The sequence below is a fragment of the Lytechinus variegatus genome, chromosome 13, assembly GCF_018143015.1.
Source record: "Lytechinus variegatus isolate NC3 chromosome 13, Lvar_3.0, whole genome shotgun sequence".
NCBI lineage: Eukaryota > Metazoa > Echinodermata > Echinoidea > Temnopleuroida > Toxopneustidae > Lytechinus > Lytechinus variegatus.
The window spans coordinates 30,335,212-30,358,182 of NC_054752.1; the positions used below are offsets into that span (position 1 = coordinate 30,335,212).

At 37.9% G+C, this 22,971-nt stretch overlaps 1 protein-coding gene across 1 annotated transcript; it reads right to left on the minus strand.

Annotated features, from left to right (window-relative positions):
* Window positions 1-15,332: 15,332 nt before the first annotated feature.
* LOC121426005 lies at window positions 15,333-15,845 on the minus strand. The gene has a single exon (XM_041622134.1). It carries the CDS (start codon window positions 15,843-15,845, stop codon window positions 15,333-15,335), a length of 513 nt encoding a protein of 170 aa, XP_041478068.1.
* Between the last annotated feature and the right edge of the window lie 7,126 nt (window positions 15,846-22,971).

The following is a 22,971-nucleotide window of genomic DNA, read 5'->3' on the forward strand; positions in this document are numbered from 1 at the left end:
CTATCTCTAACGTGTCTACCGCGGGATTATGCACACAGTGAAATGGCATGAAATAATTTGTGTAATATCAGACAACCATTGTGGATAGCGCTAGGAATGGGCGCCATCTATAGACCAATTTCACGGCCGGTTTATGTATTTGGCCCTCTATCGGCGACGCCATTGCTGCGGTGGGCAAGTGCGCTGACCGCGATTGGCTCTGTGTACAAATTCAATGAAAGATTACAGATAAGCTCTGATATTGTGTCATTAAATTCATCATAAAACAATAAAATAAAGCATGGACACCTGGGTAGACGATGTAAGACAATGGCCATATCTGACCGATGAAGGTATGATGAATTTTTGCGCTTTGGCTACTTTTTCCCCTTAGTTTTGTCAGTAAAAGTGAGTTGATGATGACCAAGAATCGCTGTTGGTTTTCATCAGGGAGCTCACTTCTTGTTGCTAGTAAATTGTGTTAGAGTAGCGGGAGAGTGAACGAGACATAGAGTGAGAGAGAGAGAGAGGATGACTAGAGGGGAGAGGGGAGAGAGTATGTGTGAGAGGAGGGGGATAGTGAGAGGGGAGAGGGGAATAGTGAGGGGGGGGGGGGTAGTGAGAGAAAGAGAGAGAGAGAGGGGGCTAGTGAGAGAGTGTGTGAAAGAGAGAGTGTAATACAGAGAAGGGGATTAAGTGAGAGGGAGAGAGAGGTGGATAGTGTGAGATAAAGAGGGAGAGAGAGAGAGGGACTGATATTTCCATCTAAGTCCTTTCTGTTGATGTTTTTTATCCACTGGCGACGCATTCCTTCATCACGGCCTGGAAACCTATGCAGGGAGTACGGCTTCACACACAAACAGGCTTCATGAGTCCAAGGCGAGTGAATTTCCCATTCACTTTGCTTCCAATCCTGAAGCTTTCTCCAATTGTTGTTGCGATTGAACACAGCACAGCTGCGACTTGAACTTCTCCGATTAATGCTCATTGTGAATCTTACAAAAATCTGCTCAATTGGTCCAAAATAAAAAGAAAATCGAACGAATGTACCAAATACCCTATGGACTTGTGTACTATAAAAGTTGATTCGCCCACCGCAGCGTGGCGACCAGTCTGCTGTCCCCTCTCACGTTGTGAAATTGGTCTATAGTTCAATAGGGGCACACGATCGTACACTAAAAGCTACAAGATTGCGGTCTTTTCCGAGGATACAACCATTTTATAGACGCACGTTTTCTCTCTGCAGTCAAGATCAATATGATAAAAACCATTATTGGCAATTTCTTAGACAAGTTTCCATATCCCCCTTTCACTGCCGATCTCTCTCTCTCCCTCTCCCTCCCTCTCTCCTTATCTAGTATCCATTTTCCCTCTTTTGTTCCGCTGACTGTTCAATCTCGACTCCTGAAAATATATCCAAGCTGCCTTTGTCTCAATACTCTTCTGTACATTCTGCTATCTACTTCTGATATGTACATAGGAATGTGAAGTCTGTATTAAGATGTTTCTGCTTCTTTTAAATGCGAGCTAAGTTATATTCTTTTTTTGGGGGGGTGGGTGGTACTCAAACAAGAACAGCTGCTTATTAGTAGTCTTTCACTCCGCACGAGCACACTAACTTTTTAAACACAGCAGACCATGGCAAACCGAACGAGCGAGAGGGCGATGAAAGCGATACATCCAACCCGATCCAACCCAGTGGCTAAAGATCAAGAGCGCCATCACCGTTCAATATATCGTGACGACGGGAAAGTGCTGTGAAAAAAAGGGCTCCTGATCGAAAGTTCTTGAAATGAAATCATAGGAATTAATAACCTTGACAGAAAGAACAAAACGTCAGCATTTCGTTGATATCTTACCTGTTCCACTGACGCCCCCATAATCTAAGTGAAATGACTTCTAAGATTAGCGGTACATACTCCACATTTACAAATTTTGCATTGTGAACAAAGGAGTCACTCAGTTGACCAGTCACCAAAGATAAGAGTAAATTACAGATTTTTTCTTCAAATTTTCTTTTTTTTTAACTCTCTTCCTCACGATCTTCCCTCTTTTCTCCTTTTCAATACTTGAAAAATCATTTTAGCACAATCTTTGCTAAGACGAATTCAGATGTAACAGTCTTCTCCCTATAATTAATATAACCCCCTAAAAAATATTTGGTGTGATATTAAAAATCTACTTTTTATACCTAATATTTTATATTTTTACCCTTCGTCTTATACAAAAGACACCCCCCCACCACCACCATCACGATCATCACCACCATCATCATCACCACCACCAACACCACCATTATCATCACCATCATCATCATCACCATCATCACCACCACCACCACCATCATCACCACCAACATAATAATCAAAACTCTCACCCTCAACAATATTCCTACATAGCTTTATATTATCTCTTATTCCCTAACCCTTCCTCTTTTCTATCTACCTTCATCCCCCCCCCCCCTTCATCTCTCTCCCTTTTTCTGTCTTCTATCTCCTTCTCTTCTCTTGAAAGTTGCTTCCCTTTCTTATCATTCTCTTCCCCTTTTATCCCCATTTCAATCTCTCCTTTCTCTCCTTCTCGTTCCCTCAAGTTATCACTCGCTTTCAAAAATCTCATACTCTTAAATAATAAATGAACTTGGAATCGCAATCATGGTGCATCACAGCTAACTGATTTATTGTAATATTTCTTTTTTCTCTTCCACGAAAATTCAAATCAAATCCCTTCACTGATAAACTCTCAGACTGCAAGCAATACAGTTAAAACAATCTTGTGAGAATCATTAAGTCTAGACCATGCAAGGTAAGATTCAAGATTATTCCTTCATCATAGTATTAGGCCTACTTCATGGAAGTGACATAGTAATATTTACAGACAGCTGTTACATAAATTCTCAGAGTTATCTCACAAACCTATGTTTTCTGAAATGAGTTGAACATCTGAAGTGTTTGCATAATCCTCAACATTCACTTCGTTGCAATGAATAATTCTTAAATTGTTGGAAGATTGGATAATCTATATTTTCATTTTGGAGGAATATTATCCACCCAGTTCCACCACAAAAGGCTCACACATCAAATGTCCTCTGCCAAGGTAGGTGTTCCACGAAGCTGTTTGCAAGTTACGAATGACTTTACAAACGACTGGTGATACCTTCTTGGGTGCTTATCTGTTTCTCATTCATTTATTTCTGGCACAAGAAGGTATCACCAGTTGAGCGTAGAGTTGTTCGTTACTTAGAATTTTCTTCATGAAACAACCACCAGGGTCCCGTAAAACAAAGGTTAGCGACTGATCGTACGCTTCATTTTCACGATTGTACATTGTAGTCAATAGAATCAATCGTAGAAAAGTGTACTACGGTCATTGCTATAAGTTTTGTGTTACGGGCCCAGGTCTCCTCTGAAGAACTACTTGAGTTAAAGGAATTGACACAAATTTTGAAAACTTATGTACATTCCTTTCTAAGAGTGATGCGGTTGACTTCTGGCGGAATCTACAAGTCATTTCTCATCGTGTCCGTGACTGCATATCCCTTCGGCATACCCGTGAGTTCCTTCATAATCAACCTATCAACACAATCATTTCAAGACAAGCTTCCAACACACTTTAAATTCTAGGCCAGAGAAAAACTCTCATCTTTAACGGGTTCCACATTCTGTAACATTTTCTTTTGGTCAACAACAAAAATACAAACCCTAAAGGTCATGAATTCTCCCCTCGAGACAATGTCCAAAAGCAATCTCCCAGCACATCAGCACCAACGGAACATCTCAAAAGACTACAAGCTGCCAATTCTAAAAGAGACATGAATACTGTTTTGTAAATAATAATAATATAAAAAGCTATTACCAATCATATTGGTAGCTTCTCAAAGGAGTGAATCGCCAACAGCTGTGATCAATTTTAAGTGACGATTAAGACAACATTTTCAGAGATTTGATTTGTATACAACGTATAGAAATCATGTCCCAATGCAAACAGTCCACATACTGGATAAAAAAGACAGCATGATCAGCATGACAGCAATATTACACTCTCTCAATTTAGATGATTTTCTTCTTAAATCAAACCCAAAAAGTACACTGAAAGGATTATATTCTGTATAGAGGATTAATTTAACTCTAATTAGGTAATGAGACGAGAGGCGTGTCACTTCTGGGCTGTTACACAAAAGATGCAATCAATTTTATAATCAAGTCTATTGAAAACCACATACAAAAAGTTGCGATCATTTGTAAATATTAATGGTATCTCCTTATGTTACACCGGGCCCAGAAACATAAAAGATAAAATCAATTGTACAAATAATCAAAGTGTAATTTTATGGCAAACCATATACAAAAGGTTACAATTGATTGTAAATATTGATTGTATCTCTTTATGTTACAGGACCCTGTCTGCAAATGAGAAAACTGTAAGAGTTAGACGATGGTTTGAGATATACCTCTATCAGGGATAAGCGACTATCTGATCAGAGAAAATGAAATATGATGCAAAATATGAATAACAGATCTTACAGATAAATATAATAATACTATCTCCCTTCACTTACGAGTATCACGCATAAATAAAAAATTTGAGAACACAAAATATACACAGGCATATACAGGAATACTCTAAAAAAACATGTGGGTCACAAAGATGGTGATACATTAGACATCTTGAATGGCATACTCATAAAAAAGGGAAGGAAAAGACCGTCGACACTAACATTTGAAAACTGAACTAAATGAATTAGATATTACGAGTGGTCAACATCCTAATGTTCCTCAACAGCTATAGAAAAGATACAGGTATTTTCTAGTAATGAATTATTCATGTATGCATGTACGTATCTCCTAATGTTTCATTTTACTAATTTTCACAAATATTTCAAGTGAGGGCGCTCTTCAATAAAACTAATTATCAAAGGTTTACTTCAAACCATCTGATAATCATGATGGGTTCTGGGAATCGCGTAACCCCATCTTACACCTGTACATGATGGTTTGGAGTAAGCCATATCAAACTGGGTATTAATATTGATGAGAAAATCTGCTAATAACCAATAAATAAAAGAAGCTTTCAACAACCATCTGAATTATTGATATAAGGTTTTCTGAAAATATTTTAGTGTAACCTTTGAGGAAGTGTACTTTTATGATATACTACTTACAAGTACATTGCTATTATACGACTGAACTTTGACTTTTCGGCAGTATTACTCAACATTAGGCATTTATGGACATCAATGGGAGCACATCGTGTAAACAAAAATAAATCATAACATTCCAACAAGGAGTATAGTCACAATGGAGAAAATTTGAGACAATAAACTGTTAAAGAAAGTAAAGAACCTCTAAGACCAAGAACGACGACATTGGAGTGATAATGTAAACAAGATTGAGCAGTAACAATAAATCAAATGAATCATCATTTTGAGTAAATACTATCAGGTGTATGTATATAAATACTGATGCATTTTTTTATGTTCCCTTGAAATTTCACATTCAGGACACTTTTTAACAATAACAGTTTTATGGTGAAAAGCCAAAGTGGATCGTAAAAAAAATTGTGATCATCGTCAGCACTGCAACTGATGTTTTAAATTTTGAAAAGAAACCAAATAATGAAAACTATGCAGCTACAATTCATCAGTGTGGTATATATTTTTTTTCTTCTATCTGTTTTATAAGAGGATCAAGGGGTCCCCTCCCCAAAAAGTTATTCATGAAGTTCTGTAATGTTGCTAGCACTCATCGTTTTTTTTTTTCAATTATAACTGACAGACTTCAATGGAGACATCTGCCACTCCAAATGCAATTGACAATACTACATTCAAAATGATCAAAAGTATCAAATGTGAATCACACTGGCGAAAATACATATGGTTCTGTTTGGGGACAATTGAAGGATCTACAGTCACTGGTCATGTATTATTTGAGTGATATATTTTAAAGTCAAGAGACTAATCCAATGAGCTACAACATTCCACTAAAAAAACAAAACACAAAAACGGTAGAAGCCACTAGAGGATAAATCACTATAATTCAACAAAACGCATAATTATGAAGTCATAACGTCTTTGACTGTACATTACTATATAGGCTTACTTCTTTTTCGGAAATGACCTATACTACCATGTCTAATTCCCTCTAAACTGGGGAAGAATATTCATTTGCATATTCCATCCATTCGATTAATTTTCTAAATATCTTTCTACTAATTTTTTTTTAATGGGGCTGAAAAACACGTTTTCTTTGTTTACATATTTCAACTTTACAGACTTAAACATAAAATTTATCAGAATAACGGCCCGAGTTAGACATGAGTAAATATATATAGACAATGAGGAAACGGAATGCTTACCTTACAAGAGTGATGAATTTGGGAATTTATTCCGTGGGAGAATATTTCAATCGATATCAAAATGAGAATGTAAGAGAACTCTAAAAGTCTCTTTTTTTATATCAATCTTGTTTCTATCAGAAAACCATCTCTCCAGTGTAATATCAAAGGTTGGCAAGACAACGAACATCAGATATTCATTGAATTGACTTGCTGCTTGGTCATGTTGGTCGGTGTCAGTAACGAACTCGGAACGGAATTAAAAAAAACTGTCAATCACACCTTTTATGAAAAAATAAGGACGAAAGGACTTTTGATTTGTCTTTCTTATATTAAAATTTTAAAATTCATATTGATGGGTAAGCAATACAATCTCTAACATGTCTTAATCGATATTATCCACGCAAGGAGGTGACATGAAATGATATTCGTGTGATGATTTATGTACCTTACTATGGAAAGCGAGACGGAATATGCGCCATCTTTACATGGGCGTATCACCATCGAGGGAAGATCGCGGTCTCCGTCATGAGGATATAAGGATTTTTTAAGACGTTTTTTCACTCTGAATTAAATAACAATAATATTTTTTCATGACGATTTTTATTCAGATATGTTCCACTCCTCTTTCTCTGAGTGCCTCTTCCCTTCTCCCTTCTCTTATCCGTGCTCATAAAGGTCTATCGTTATTACATAAAAAAAAGTTAAGTCCACCCCTACGGAAGGTTGATATGAATAATAACTTATACAGACGGATAGAGAAAAGTGAAAAAAGCAATGCACTGAAAATATATTCGAAACTGGATACATATAATAATGAAATAAGATCTTACATTTTCCGATATCTTGCACAAAATAGTGATATGTAATTGCGTGAACCAATACCATTGCACACCCTTCATTTCTTTTGTATCTAATTTCTTCTTCTTTTTATCAATTGTGTAAAACATGGCTAAATTTCATTCTTTATGTCATACGTAGGGCTATCGTGTTATTTTACTGTGGACATACTCATCATATTTGATCTGATTGTCAAATTCATTGGATTTTAAAGTCATGTTATAATTTTTTTTATGTATGTGATTCTGTGTAAACTTTTATATAGTCAAATAAAATTTTAACAGGTTCGTCACCTTTAGTTTAATAATGTTTTCATAAAATTGGAGATGTGTCTGAGAAAAAAAGGAAACACAACTCGTGAATTAACAATCGCAATTTCCCCCAAAATAGCCACCATAATTTATACAAAACTTCACAACATAAATTATTGCCTTATCAATTGCTTACAGCAGACGAGAGACCCCCACTCTGACTCTGAATACTTTGGAGGACTGATACCTTGCCCCCCCCCCACACACACACACACACACACTCGAATAAACACTTGTCCTTGTTATTTTATTTCGCACTCGCATAAAATTCAAATAAATTTATCTGGCTAATGACATAGGATTGTCTAAATTAGAAGTAATATTATGTTTATTATGCTTATATTGTTAACCAACTTTGAAATCCTACTTTCAATTATTAATGGAAGAAATGAAGAAATAAAGGAAATTCTGCATTTCCGACCAAGTCTGGCTCTCCGAGGCCGAAGCAAAAAAAAAGAAACTGTCGAGAGTGCCTTTCAAGGGCTATTCAGATTCAGATGCAAAATAAGGCTAGGCTCATCATTTTATCCAAAAGTCAATTCACTTTGATGTCGTGCATGACGATGTTAGTGGTAGATACTTGTCGATTCGTTGTGGTGGTTGCAAATCCAATGTAACATTGGACGAGTTCTGGGAGTCATGTGTCTTTTGACACCCTAGTAGTCTCTCAAAGCAAGCGAATAGCTGTGCTCTGAAATCAGCAAGACGCAACCAGATTATGACCGGGTTCAGTATGGCGTTCATGCTTACTAACACGTTGGCAATAAGGAATAGGACCAAGGGCCAAAAAGTTTCTCGATAATCTTGATGATAATACAAGTAGGAGATGTATTCTGCCAGAACAATGCAGCACATGATTATCCAGCAGGCGCTCGTGCTTGCGACCACAAGGGCAAATGTCACGAGTACTTCCTTGCTGTTTTTGCGCGTCGCTGAAGCGCTGCGTCGTCGAGTCCGACGTTTTCCGAGATTCTGGCGATCTTTTTGTAGATGAGAATGTAACATATTGCCGTGATAAAGAGAGATGCCATTACGATACACGGAGATACAATGTGTTGAAGTGCCTCTGATATGGGACTGCTAGCTCCAAGAAGAAAATACATTGCTGGCACAACTATCCAACGACCACACATACAGCTATTGATCGCCTGGCAGTGACGATGCGACGGCCTCCGAGAGCATCGATGCGAAGGATGATGAGACGCCAAAGGCAATAGCGAGTGTACTTAGTATCGATATGTTGAAACCAGTCGCACCCAAACTTTCAACCCATGAGTCCTCTCCTATTGCAAATAAATCCTGCATTAGAATAATAAAACATAAGAATACCATTAACCATCAAGGCCAAGGGAATCCAAGGGAAGCCGAAAAACTTTAGAAAGGTGGTCATTATAGAAAGGTTCTTTAACGCATATTCCTTTCAATCGGAATTGAGTTTTGGTGGCAACTAAAGACATGTTTTCATTTGAAGACAGTGGAAAATATCTCATTCGGTAGAGCGGGGGTTTCGGATTCCGGTGACCCGGGTTCGATTCCCAAGTGGTGCGCTAGTGCCCTTTGGTAAGGCAGTTATCCTCATTTACCAGGTCCCTCGGAGTGGACCTTAAGTCGTTGGTCTCCTGGTTGCTTGCTCACAGACATTCATGCAACCTTTCATGAAACCTTTGATTGTATTTCAATTCAAGGATTATTTTTTATCATTGACGATTATCAGTGGCGATATCATTACCAAAATCTACCACTGTTAACCACCACTTTGCCTCACTCCTTTACACCTCTCCCCCTCAAACCATCCAACAGTCATGTTGCCTAACCACCCCTCTCCACATAACAACCGATTGACAGGCCCAAACACCATCCCAAATACACACACGCACACACCCTTGCAACTTCATCTAAACACACCCACACACACCCTCACAGTCATCCCCACACACATACACTTTCATCACCTATCATAGGCCTACTAATTAACGAGTCTACCTCGGGAATCTCATTCAAGTTGAGGATGAACATTGCGACAGCCGAGATGCAATCTGCGAGTGCCATGTTGAAAGTGAAGATATGCTGTTCCTTCCTTAAGGCCTTGTTCAGTAAGATGGCGCACACGGTGGCTAGGTTGATCAAGGTGGCCGAACAAGTGAACACTAGTATAGAAGCATTAATGAATGTTGCCAATGGACCGCCATTCTTAAAGGTTTAATCTGCAAAAAAAAAAAAAAATTGAGGCTATTTCAACCCAGTCTTTAAATCAAAGAAAAATACCCTATCTCTCTCTTATGTCAAGTTGAAACTATCATTCATTTGTCAGAAAACATCAAAAACAAAATAATCATGTTTCAAAGTTCGGAGACTAATCAACTGAGCCACAACGCAAAAAAAGGTAGGTTGGAGATACAAGACGATTATTCATATCTTAACAATATCCATAATTATGAAAGCATGCAATTCTTGACGGCACATCATGCAGGCTAATCTCTTTCTTGAAAATCAGCCTTACTGAAAGACGACACATACCCCGGGCCTGTACTACCATGACATCGTCAATCTTAATTGCAGAAGTAATTTTTACATCTTCAACCTATTCAATTAAGATTTAAAAAGAGTGGCAGCTTTTTAGACATGTTTCCCTATCCCTTCCCTTTCTGTCTATCTATCCTTCTCTCACAAACCCATAACATTTTTACCATACACTTCACAAACAAGCGCATGCATTGAAAATGTCATAAACTGGATACAAATAAGAATGACATAACATCATAAAATTTCGATTATTTGCAAAAAATGAGACAGTCGATTACATTGCACACTCAAAATCTATCTTGTATTCTATTACATGAAAATATAGAATTTTTTCTCTAATTGTGTCAAACTTGGAAAAATAGCTAATCAAAACTTCGAGGGGGACTTAGTTCATGGACAGGGCAACCATACCCCCTTCCCCTTCCAGTACAATGACCATATACATGAGTTAAGATAGGTATTGAGATTAGATCTTTTCTGTTGTAAGGATACTTCAAAAGAAATAAAAATCATCTGTTTCCCCCTGATCTTATTTGACACAAGATCCACATATCCACTAATGTCTCGAATTTAACCTTTATGTTTAGTTTGACTTTCAACATAAAACACTTTGCGCTAATCAGCTATCTTCCTTTCAATTCAGATTGGACTGCTTGGATGTCAGAAGTAACATGGTTCCACGAGTCAATGTTCCATGTAGTTTATGTCGTGCACCATGATCATAAACGATGTTGATAGTAGAGACAAAAAAAGAAGATTTGCTTCGCGATGTACAGAAGATTAAAGAACACAAAATATCTGTCAGATGACAAAGAACAGCTAGGAAGTCTTTGTAGATAATTGCAGAACCAGAACAGAAGGTTCCTCGAAAGTTTTGGAGCTGACGAAAAGTTACAAATATTTATGTCGTTTGTCCATAGCCAAGTACTTAACTACTGTTGTGATTCACAATTTTCGACAAAGAGTTCTTTGTTGTACTTTGTCATGAAGGGAATTTGACCACTTTTTCTCGGTTCTTGAGTCCATCGTGGGTCACGGAGTAGAAACTCTCTAATGATAAACATCCGGCGTCCATTAGGTTATATAACTGTTAATTTTGCTCGCACTCAAAATCTAGAACCCTAAATGAAATTATGCTTATGTACGAATTCGTTAATAGATACAGTATTCGAACATTAGAGGGCTATATTTTTGTACGTGTTCGTTACAGGTCTAGATACAAATAAGGGTAGGCTCATCACTGAGTTCAACATGCAGTCATTTTTCCTAGATGTCGTCCATAGTGATGTTGATGGTAGAGACGGATCGATTGGTTACGGCGGGTGTCGGATCCGATGTCCCTTGTGACGAGTTCTGGGATTCACACTTTCGACACCCTAGTCTCTCAAAGCCAGCGCGTAGCTGCATTCTGAAATCTGTAAGACGCAACCAGATTATGACGGGTTAAGTATGGCGTTCATGCTTACCAACATGTCGCCAATATCGAAAAGTACATTCAAGAGCCAATGTTCTTCGAACTGAGCCTGATGCTTGTTTACGATGAGAGAGTAGATGTACTGAACCACAAGAAAGAAGCCCATGATGATCCAGCACACACTAGTGCTTGCGACCACTAGGGCAAAGGTCATGAGTACTTTCTTGCTGTTTCTCGCACGTCGCTGAAGCGCTGCGTCATTGAGTCCGACGTTTTCCGAGATCCGGGCGATCTTTTTGTAGATGAGGATGTAACATATGGCCGTGATGAAGAGAGATGCCATTACGATACACGGAGATACAAAATACAGAAGAGTGTGTGATGCAACTTTGCTAAATCCACGAAGAAGAAAATACACCGCCGGCACAATTATCCAAACGACCATGCAGACTGTAAAAGATCGCTTGGCAGTGACGGTGCGACGGCTTCTTAGAGCGTCAATGCGAAAGATGATGAGACGCTCGAAAGCGATGGCGAGTGTACTTAGTATCGATATTACCAAACCAGAAACAAACAGACATTGAATCCATGAGTCGGCTCCCTTATCAAATGATATCTGTATTAGAATGAGAAAACACAAGGATCCCATATATTATCTATGAAGGCCTAATTTTTTCATTCTATACATCATCATATAATTATCGATGATTATCAACAGCGATGTTTATTATCATCATCTTCCACAACATCCACACTCTGACATATACCTATTCTTTCCCCGAAACACACAACAGTCCTAATTGCCTATATATCTTTCATTTCCTCCCAACAGTTCACACACGCACATCATTTACACACACACACACACAGCGATTCATTATCATTATCATCGATCTGATAAACATCTTATCCGAAAACGTAAACAGGTAGAAGATGAACATTGCGACAGCTGAGATGCAATCTGCGAGAGCCAAGCTAAAAGTGAAGATATGCTGTTCCTTCCTTAACGCCTTGTTCAGTAAGATTGCACACACGGTGGCTAGGTTGATCAAGGTGCCCAAACTAGTAAACACTAGCGTTGAACCATTGATGGATGTTCTCAATTGATCGGTCATTCTTAAAGGTTTAATCTGCAAAAATATATTTAGGTTAATTCAGCCTAATATTTAAATTAAAAATAAAACACCCCTCAACTTCCGATTACGTTAAAACTGAACTATCATTCATTTGTCAGAAAACATCAACAACAAGATAATAATATCTGAACAAAATGCATAATTATGAAGGCATGCAATTGTAACACTCTTTAAAAAATAGCGTGGTAGATGTGAGTGTTATCTAGTGGTATACTTCAATAAATGTCTCCAAACTCAGAAGTGTATAAAATTGAGATAATATTTATTAACACAAACATATAAACTAAACAGTCGCTTGTTGTGAACTCAGGCACTCCCCTATCATGGCCTCAAAGGGCAGGAGCGCAAGCTTGTGTAGTAGTAGTCCGAAGACTAAGAAAAGAACCCAGAGAATATTAAGCCCCTCTAATTTATACTCTTAGGGCAGCTGTTTACCCCTTTGGACTTATATATTGAAACTGTACATGAGTAGGCAACTTCATGAAATATGACAAAGGACATGTCTGGAAGATGTAGGTAACAAAGAGTAATAAATGAAGGATCTAGACGAACTAATGAAGGGAGGAAGATTAATCTGATGGAATCTATTATTTGCGACTGAAGCTGGTGTTTTCATTTGGGTAGGGTATTGTTATTAAAGGGTAATGTTGTTGTGTCAATGCCTAAATATATGCATGGTCTATTGATGTATAATTTAGTAAACTTCTACATTGGATTTGGAATGAATATTTCACCCTTACACAATTTTTCACAGCACATCATGCATGTCATGTAGGCTAATCTATTTCTTGGAACATGAGCCTCAGTGAAAAGGACACATACTCCGGGCCTATACTACCATGGATGACTACCTCAATCTTAACTGCAGAATAATCTTTACATCTTCAACCTCTCAATTAAGTTATATCTTTCCACACATTTTTTTTTCCTTTAGAGTGAATTATAAAGAAACTTTTCACTGATTGTTTTTCCTTTACAGACTTCAAACAAACAAACAAATAAAATCAACGGGACATGGACCAATAATGGGAAAACAGAATACTTACTTTATAAGATCAATATTTTGGGGATTCAATTCTCGCAAGAGTAGTCCAATTGGTATCGAAATTATAATGCAATAGAACCCTCATGATCTATCTTCCGACACTAGTCGTGTTTCCATCAAGTTCTCCCACGCGTCTAATGTTAAATCGTGTGTAAGTATGACAACGAACATCAGATGCACATTGGATTTACTCGCTGTTTGGTCTTGTGGTTGGTGTCAGTTATGAACTTGAGATGGTATTAAAACTTGTCATTCACCCAGTTACGAAGAAAAGGGATAAAGGACTAAAAGGACTGATCATGCTTAACGGGTTTACAATACATCCACTACATCTCTAACCTGTCATAAGCGAGGTTATCCACGCATGGAGTGACATGGAGATATTCATATGATAATAATAGACATAACTTTGGATAGTGCTGTTAAATTGGCGCCATTTTTGTAGGGGGACACGAACTCAAATTATTTTACATGACAGGAAGGGAAGGTCGCGATCCTGTTGAAGGAATGGAACCATTTTAGAGACGCACGTTTTCTCTCTGAAATCAAGATCAATGAGATTTAAAAACAGACTGGCAGCTTTTTAGACATGCTCCCCCTCTCCCTTTCTCCTTCTGTCATTCTATCCCTCTTTCCTTCTCTCACAGGTCTATAACATTATTACCATTCACGTCACAAACAAGCGCATGCATTGAAAATGTCATAAACCGGATACAAATAAGAATGACATAAAATCATAAAATTTCGATTTACTGCAGAAAATGAGGCAGTCGATTACATTGCACACTCACAATCTATTTTGTATTCTATTATATGAAATATATAATAATGTAATTTTTCTCTAGTTTATGTCAAACTTGGAAAATAGCTAAATCAAAACTTCGAGGGGGACTTAGTTCATTGGTAGGGCAACCATACCCCTTCCAGTACATTGACCATTTACATGAGTTAAGATAGGGCATTGAGATTAGATCTCTTCTGTTGTAAGGACACTTCAAAAGACAAAAAAAAAACAGCATTTGTTTCCCCCTGATCTTATTTGACACAAGATCCACATATCCACTAATGTCTCAATTTAACCTTTATGTTTAGTTTGAATTTCAACCTGAAACACTTTGCGCTGATCAGCTATCTTCCTTTCAATTTCAGATTGGACTGCCCAGATGTCAGAAGTAACATGGTTCCACGGGTCAATATGCCATATAGTTTGTGTCGTGCATCATGACAATAAACGATGTTGATAGTAGAGACAAAAAGGAGCTTTTGCTTCGCGATGTACAGAAGATTAAAGAACACAAAATCTGTCAGATGACAAAGAACAGCCGGGAAGTATTTGTAGATAATTGTTGAACCGAAACAGAAGATTCGTCGAAAGTTTCGGAGCTGACGAAAGAGTTACAGATATTATGTCGTTTGTGCAGAACCAAGGTCTAAACTGCTATTTTGATTCACAATTTTCGACAAAGAGTTCTTTGTTGTTTTTTGTCATGAAGGGCTTTTGACCACTTTTTCTCGGTTCTTGAGTCCATCGTGGGTCACGGAGTAGAAACTCTCTAATGATAAACATCCGGCGTCCATTAGGTCTTATATAACTGTTAATTTTGCTCGCACTCAAAATCTAGAACCCTATATGAAATTATGCTTATGTACGAATTCGTTAATAGATACAGTATTCTAACATTAGAGGGCTATATTTATGTACGTGTTCGTTACAGGTCTAGATACAAATAAGGGTAGGCTCATCACTGAGTTCAACATGCAGTCATTTTTCCTAGATGTCGTCCATAGTGATGTTGATGGTAGAGACGGATCGATTGGTTACGCGGGGGTGTCGGATCCGATGTCCCTTGTGACGAGTTCTGGGATTCACACTTTCGACACCCTAGTCTCTCAAAGCCAGCGCGTAGCTGCATTCTGAAATCTGTAAGACGCAACCAGATTATGACCGGGTTAAGTATGGCGTTCATGCTTACCAACATGTCGCCAATATCGAAAAGTACATTCAAGAGCCAATGTTCTTCGAACTGAGCCTGATGCTTGTTTACGATGAGAGAGTAGATGTACTGAACCACAAGAAAGAAGCCCATGATGATCCAGCACACACTAGTGCTTGCGACCACTAGGGCAAAGGTCATGAGTACTTTCTTGCTGTTTTTCGCACGTCGCTGAAGCGCTGCGTTATTGAGTCCGACGTTTTCCGAGATCCGGGCGATCTTTTTGTAGATGAGGATGTAACATATGGCCGTGATGAAGAGAGATGCCATTACGATACACGGAGATACAAAATACAGAAGAGTGTGTGATGCAGCTTTGCTAAATCCACGAAGAAGAAAATACACCGCCGGCACAATTATCCAAACGACCATGCAGACTGTAAAAGATCGCTTGGCAGTAACGATGCGACGGCTTCTTAGAGCGTCAATGCGAAAGATGATGAGACGCTCAAAGGCAATAGCGAGTGTACTTAGTATCGATATGATGAAACCAGTCGCACCCAAACTTTCAACCCATGAGTCCTCTCCTATTGCAAATAAATCCTGCATTAGAATATAAAACATAAGAATACCATTAACCATTAGGCCAAGGGAATCCAAGGGAAGCCGAAAAACTTTACAAAGGTGGTCATTATAGAAAGGTTCTTTAACGCATATTCCTTTCAATTGGAATTGAGTTTTGGTGGCAACTAAAGACATGTTTTCATTTGAAGACAGTGGAAAATCTCATTCGGTAGAGCGGGGTTTCGGATTCCGGTGACCCGGGTTCGATTCCCAAGTGGTGCGCTAGTGCCCTTTGGTGAGGCAGTTATCCTCATTTACCAGGTCCCTCGGAGTGGACCTTAAGTCGTTGGTCTCCTGGTTGCTTGCTCACAGACATTCATGCAACCTTTCATGAAACCTTTGATTGTATTTCAATTCAAGGATTATTTTTTATCATTCAATTTCAATTTCAATTTTATTTATTTCACTTACATCAAACAAAAACAAATTGTATACCATATATATAAAAATAAGTATTTGTATCCATTGCAAAGAAACAAAAATAATAATACATATGTTGTGAAAAAAAAAATTACACGATTTGGGCAACACATTGGAGGTTTTAAATAAGTATACTTTTTTCAATAGAAATTAAATTAAGATGGAATGGAGGGACCCACTAAAAAGCAATGCTTGTACAATGTGGGCCCCTCAAAAATACATAACAAAACCATTAACAGAGTACAAATGCAAACATATGTAATCAAATGAGAAAAAAAAATAAATGAGAAATAATACTTACAAAATATAAAATACGAAGATATCAAAAAAATATAGTTTGTACAGGACAAAACAAACCGTCCTAAAATATATCCAAAAATATATCCAACCTTCCCCCACCCCCCCCCAAAAAAAAGGAAAAAGAAAAGAGAAAGGGGAGAATGCCCTGAGAAGAAGGATGGGTGCTGCTAAACGTAGATAGAACACATGCCATCGTGGACTCAAGCAAACTGGATTCAATGTGTATAAGGAGAAAAAATATATAGAATGACCTGGAAAGAATAAAATGCGCGAAAAATGTGATGCCGTAAATAAATAAGCGGTAGGAAGGCGGATAAGCGGACAGGAAGAGAGAAAAAAGATGAGAGGATAGACACAAATAATATATGAGCTTAAAAACAGAGCACAATTGGGAAGGACTTGTGTCAGATTTTTTTTTCAATTAAAAAAAGGGATGATTTATGTTTTAATTATAGTCTTTATAGTAAAAATGATGACTAGCCTCTTGACAGAGATGATGAATAAGATTTAATTTGAGGATATATTATAAGATTTTAATAGAGATAATTTGAATTTAGTCTTAAAAGAGTTCAAAGATTTTGCAGTTCTTATATCATTATGAAGTGAGTTCCATAACTTCGGTCCCTCATATATAAATGTGTTCTGAGCCAGCAAAGTTCTTAGAAGTGGTAAATGGAATTCCCCCAATCGCCTTGTTGGATAGTTATGAATGGATTGATTTTTTGGAAACATTGAATGAAATACATTTGGGAGGTTGTTATTGTTATAATTGTACATAAACTGACCGAGATTGAACAAATACAAGTCTTTAATTTTCAATATTTTATGTTCCAAAAATAATGGGTCAGTATGAGACAAATATGCTTTGTGACATATGACACGAAGAGACTTCTTTTGTAATAGGAGTAATTTGTCTAAGAGTGTTTGATGTGTGTTGCCCCACGCTAAAATTCCATAATTTAAATAAGGTAATATAAGGGATGAATATAATGTAAGCAGGGACGATAATGGCAAACAAAATTTAAGCTTGTTAATTATACCAATGTTGCGTGAAATAGTTTTACATATGTTATCTATGTGGAATTTCCATGAGAGCTTATTATCGACTGTTATTCCAAGAAACTTAATATGGGATACATTTTCCAAGGGAGTTCCATCCAAAATAATATCAACAGGAAGTGTATTAATAGAGTTGCTAAACAACATATATTTTGTTTTTTGTAAATTTATTGACAATTTATTTGCTCTTATCCATTGGGTGACTTTTTTTAGCTCAGAGTTGATTGTATTAGCAAGGTGAAGAGGATTTTTATGTGAAAAAAATAAGTTAGAGTTGTCCGCAAAGAGAATGAAAGAAAGAACATCTGATGATCTACAAAAATCATTAATATAAACTATAAACAAAATCGGGCCTAAAAGACTACCCTGTGGAACTCCACAATTATTTTTTTTCATTTGAGAATTGCATCCGTTTAAAAAGACATATTGCTTCCTATTCAAGAGGTAGCTCCTGAACCACTCCATCATTGACGATTATCAGTGGCGATATCATTACCAAAATCTACCACTGTTAACCACACTTTGCCTCACTCCTTTACACCCCTCCCCCCTCAAACCATCCAACAGTCATGTTGCCTAACCACCCCTCCCCACATAACAACCGATTGACAGGCCCAAACACCATCCCAAATACACACAAGCACACACCCTTGCAACTTCATCTAAACACACCCACACACACCCTCACAGTCATCCCCACACACATACACTTTCATCACCTATCATAGGCCTACTAATTAACGAGTCTACCTCGGGAATCTCATTCAAGTTGAGGATGAACATTGCGACAGCCGAGATGCAATCTGCGAGTGCCATGTTGAAAGTGAAGATATGCTGTTCCTTCCTTAAGGCCTTGTTCAGTAAGATGGCGCACACGGTGGCTAGGTTTATCAAGGTGGCCGAACAAGTGAACACTAGTATAGAAGCATTAATGAATGTTGCCAATGGACCGGCCATTCTTAAAGGTTTAATATGCAAAAAAAATAAAATTGAGGCTATTTCAACCCAGTCTTTAAATTAAAGAAAAATACCCTATCTCTCTCTTATGTCAAGTTGAAACTATCATTCATTTGTCAGAAAACATCAAAAACAAAATAATCATGTTTCAAAGTTCGGAGACTAATCAACTGAGCCACAACGCAAAAAAAGGTAGGTTGGAGATACAAGACGATTATTTATATCTAAACAATATCCATAATTATGAAAGCATGCAATTCTTGACGGCACATCATGCAGGCTAATCTCTTTCTTGAAAATCAGCCTTACTGAAAGACGACACATACCCCAGGCCTGTACTACCATGACATCGTCAATCTTAATTGCAGAAGTAATTTTACATCTTCAACCTATTCAATTAAGTTATATCTTTCCACACATTTTTCTTTAGAGTGAATCAGAAAAACGTTTCTCTGTTTGTTTTTCCTTTACAGACTTCAAGGAAACAAATCAACGGAAAATGAACAAATAACGGGAAAACAGAATACTTACTTTGTAAGATCAGTATTTTGGGAATTCAATTCGTGTGAGAGTAGTCCAATCGGTATCGAAATTAGAATGTAATAGAATCCTCAAAATCTCTATTTCGACACTGATCATGTTTCCATCAAGTACTCCCACGCGTCTAATGTTAAATCGTGTGTTAGTATGACAGCGAACATCAGATGCACATTGGATTTACTCGCTGTTTGGTCTTGTTGGTTGGTGTCAGTTATGAACTTGAGATGGTATTAAAACTTGTCATTCACCCAGTTACGAAGAAAAGGGATAAAGGACTAAAAGGACTGGTCGTGCTAACGGGTTTACAATACATCCACTACATCTCTAACCTGTCATAAGCGAGGTTATCAACGCAGGGGGTGACATGGAATGATTCGTGGGTGACATGGAATGATTCGTATAATGATAATAGACATAACTTTGGATGGTGCTGGTGAATGGGCGCCATTTTTGTTGAGGCATACGAACGCACATTATTTTACATGACAGGAAGGGAAGGGCGCGATCCTGTTGTAGAGACGCACGTTTTCTCTCTGAAATCAAGATCAATGAGATTTAAAAAGAGTGGCAGCTTTTTAGACATGTTTCCCCTATCCCTTTCCCTTTCTGTCTATCTATCCTTCTCTCACAAACCCATAACACTTTTACCATACACTTCACAAACAAGCGCATGCATTGAAAATGTCATAAACTGGATACAAATAAAAATGACATAAAATCATAAAATTTTGATTGACTGCAGAAAATGAGGCAGTCGATTACATTGCACACTCACAATCTATTTTGTATTCTAGTATATGAAATATATAATAATGTAATTTTTCTCTAGTTTATGTCAAACTTGGACAAATAGCTAAATCAAAACTTCGAGGGGGACTTAGTTCATTGGTAGGGCAACCATACCCCCTTCCAGTACATTGACCATTTACATGAGTTAAGATAGGGCATTGAGATTAGATCTCTTCTGTTGTAAGGACACTTCAAAAGACAAAAAAAAACAGCATTTGTTTCCCCCTGATCTTATTTGACACAAGATCCACATATCCACTAATGTCTCAATTTAACCTTTATGTTTAGTTTGAATTTCAACCTGAAACACTTTGCGCTGATCAGCTATCTTCCTTTCAATTTCAGATTGGACTGCCCAGATGTCAGAAGTAACATGGTTCCACGGGTCAATATGCCATATAGTTTGTGTCGTGCATCATGACAATAAACGATGTTGATAGTAGAGAAAAAAAGGAGCTTTTGCTTCGCGATGTACAGAAGATTAAAGAACACAAAATATCTGTCAGATGACAAAGAACAGCCGGGAAGTATTTGTAGATAATTGTTGAACCGAAACAGAAGATTCGTCGAAAGTTTCGGAGCTGACGAAGAGTTACAGATATTTATGTCGTTTTGTGCAGAACCAGGTCTAAACTGCTATTTTGATTCACAATTTTCGACAAAGAGTTCTTTGTTGTTTTTTGTCATGAAGGGAATTTGACAATTTTTTTCTGTTCTTGAGTCCATCGTGGGTCACGGAGTAGAAACTCTCTAATGATAAACATCCGGCGTCCATTAGGTCTTATATAACTGTTAATTTTGCTCGCACTCAAAATCTAGAACCCTAAATGAAATTATACTTATGTACAAATTCGTTAATAGATACAGCATTCAAACATTAGAGGGCTATATTTATGTACGTGTTCGTTACAGGTCTAGATACAAATAAGGGTAGGCTCATCACTGAGTTCAACATGCAGTCATTTTTTCCTAGATGTCGTCCATAGTGATGTTGATGGTAGAGACGGATCGATTGGTTACGGCAGTTGTCGGATCCGATGTCACTTGAGGCGAGTTCTGAGATTCATACTTTCGACACCCTAGTTTCTCAAAGCCAGCGCGTAGCTGTGCTCTGAAATCAGTCAGACGCAACCAGATTATGACGGGGTTCAGGATGCCGTTTATGATTATTAACACGTTGGCAATCTCAAATAGGACGAAGAACCAAAGAGTTTCCAGTTCTCGAAGATCTTGATGATAAAACACGTAGGAGATATATTCTACAAAAACAATGCAGCACATGATTATCCAGCAGGCGCTCGTGCTTGCGACCACAAGGGCAAAGGTCACGAGTACTTTCTTGCTGTTTTTTGCGCGTCGTTGGAGCGCTGCGTCGCTGAGTCCGACGTTTTCAGAGATACTTGCGATCTTTTTGTAGATAAGGATGTAACATAATGCCGTGATGAAGAGAGATGGCAATATGATACACGGAGATACAAATTTGAGAAGAGTCTCCGATGCGTGACTGTTAAACCCGTTAAATCCAAGAATAAGAAAATATATCGCCGGCACAACTATCCAAATTACCACACAGACAGCTGCAGATCGTCTGGCAGTGACGATGAGACTGCTTCTGAGAGCATCAATGCGAAGGATAATGAGACGCTCGAAAGCGATGGCAAGTGTACTTAGTATCGATGTGAGTAAACTAGTCGCATAAAGACATCGAATCCATAAGACTTTTCCTATTTCAAATATATCCTGCATTAGAATGATAAAACATAATAGCATTCGATATCAGGTCTTACTACTGTCAAGCCTTTCTATTTAGTCACCCTAAGGGATTCCAAAGAACTTTAGGATGGTGGCCATTATAGAGAGGTTCTTTTTCCTTTCAAATGGAATAGAATTTGGTGGCCACTAAAGACAGGTTTTCATCTGAATACAATGGACACTGTTGACTTGTATTTCAATTCTAGGATAGCTATTTTATCATTAACGATTATCGATAGCGATGTTATTATCCAAATCTTCACTGTTATTCACACTGTGCCACGCACCTACACTATTCCCCGACTATACAACAGTCCTAAAATTCCCCCCCCCGCATAACTACCCAGATAATCCCCCAAACTCTCCCACATACACACACACATCCACACAACTCCCCCCGACACACCCACAAAAACACCCCCACACACACACGTAACTGCATTAACACACCCCCACACACACTTTCAGCATTTATTATACTAATTAATAAATCTCCAACTCACCTCGGGAAACTTATACAAGTTTAAGATAAACATTGAAACAGCTGAGGTGCAATCTGCGAGAGCCAAGCTAAAAATGAAGATATGCTGTTCCTTCCTTAATGCCTCGTTCAGTAAAATGGCACACACGGTGGCTAGGTTGATCAAGATGCCCAAAGACGAGAACACGAGCATAGCAGAATGATAGATGAATGTTCTCAATGGATCGGCCATTCTTAAAGGTTAATATCGGCAAAATATATCTAAAGTTAATTCGAACTTTTATTTCAATTACCCTAGCTTCCTTCAAGGTCGAAACTATCATTCATCTGTCAGAAATCACCACCAACAAAATAATTATGATATAATATAGCTTGATATATAAAGCGTTGTTTGCCACAGGATACAAAGCGCAACCCCATCTTCAGTTCGAACGACCACTTTTTCATAGGTGCCCAGTGCATTCAAGGAATTAATCATACCGAGTACCCATTTATATCTCTTGGGTCGTGTGCGGCACAGTGTAGATCAATTTC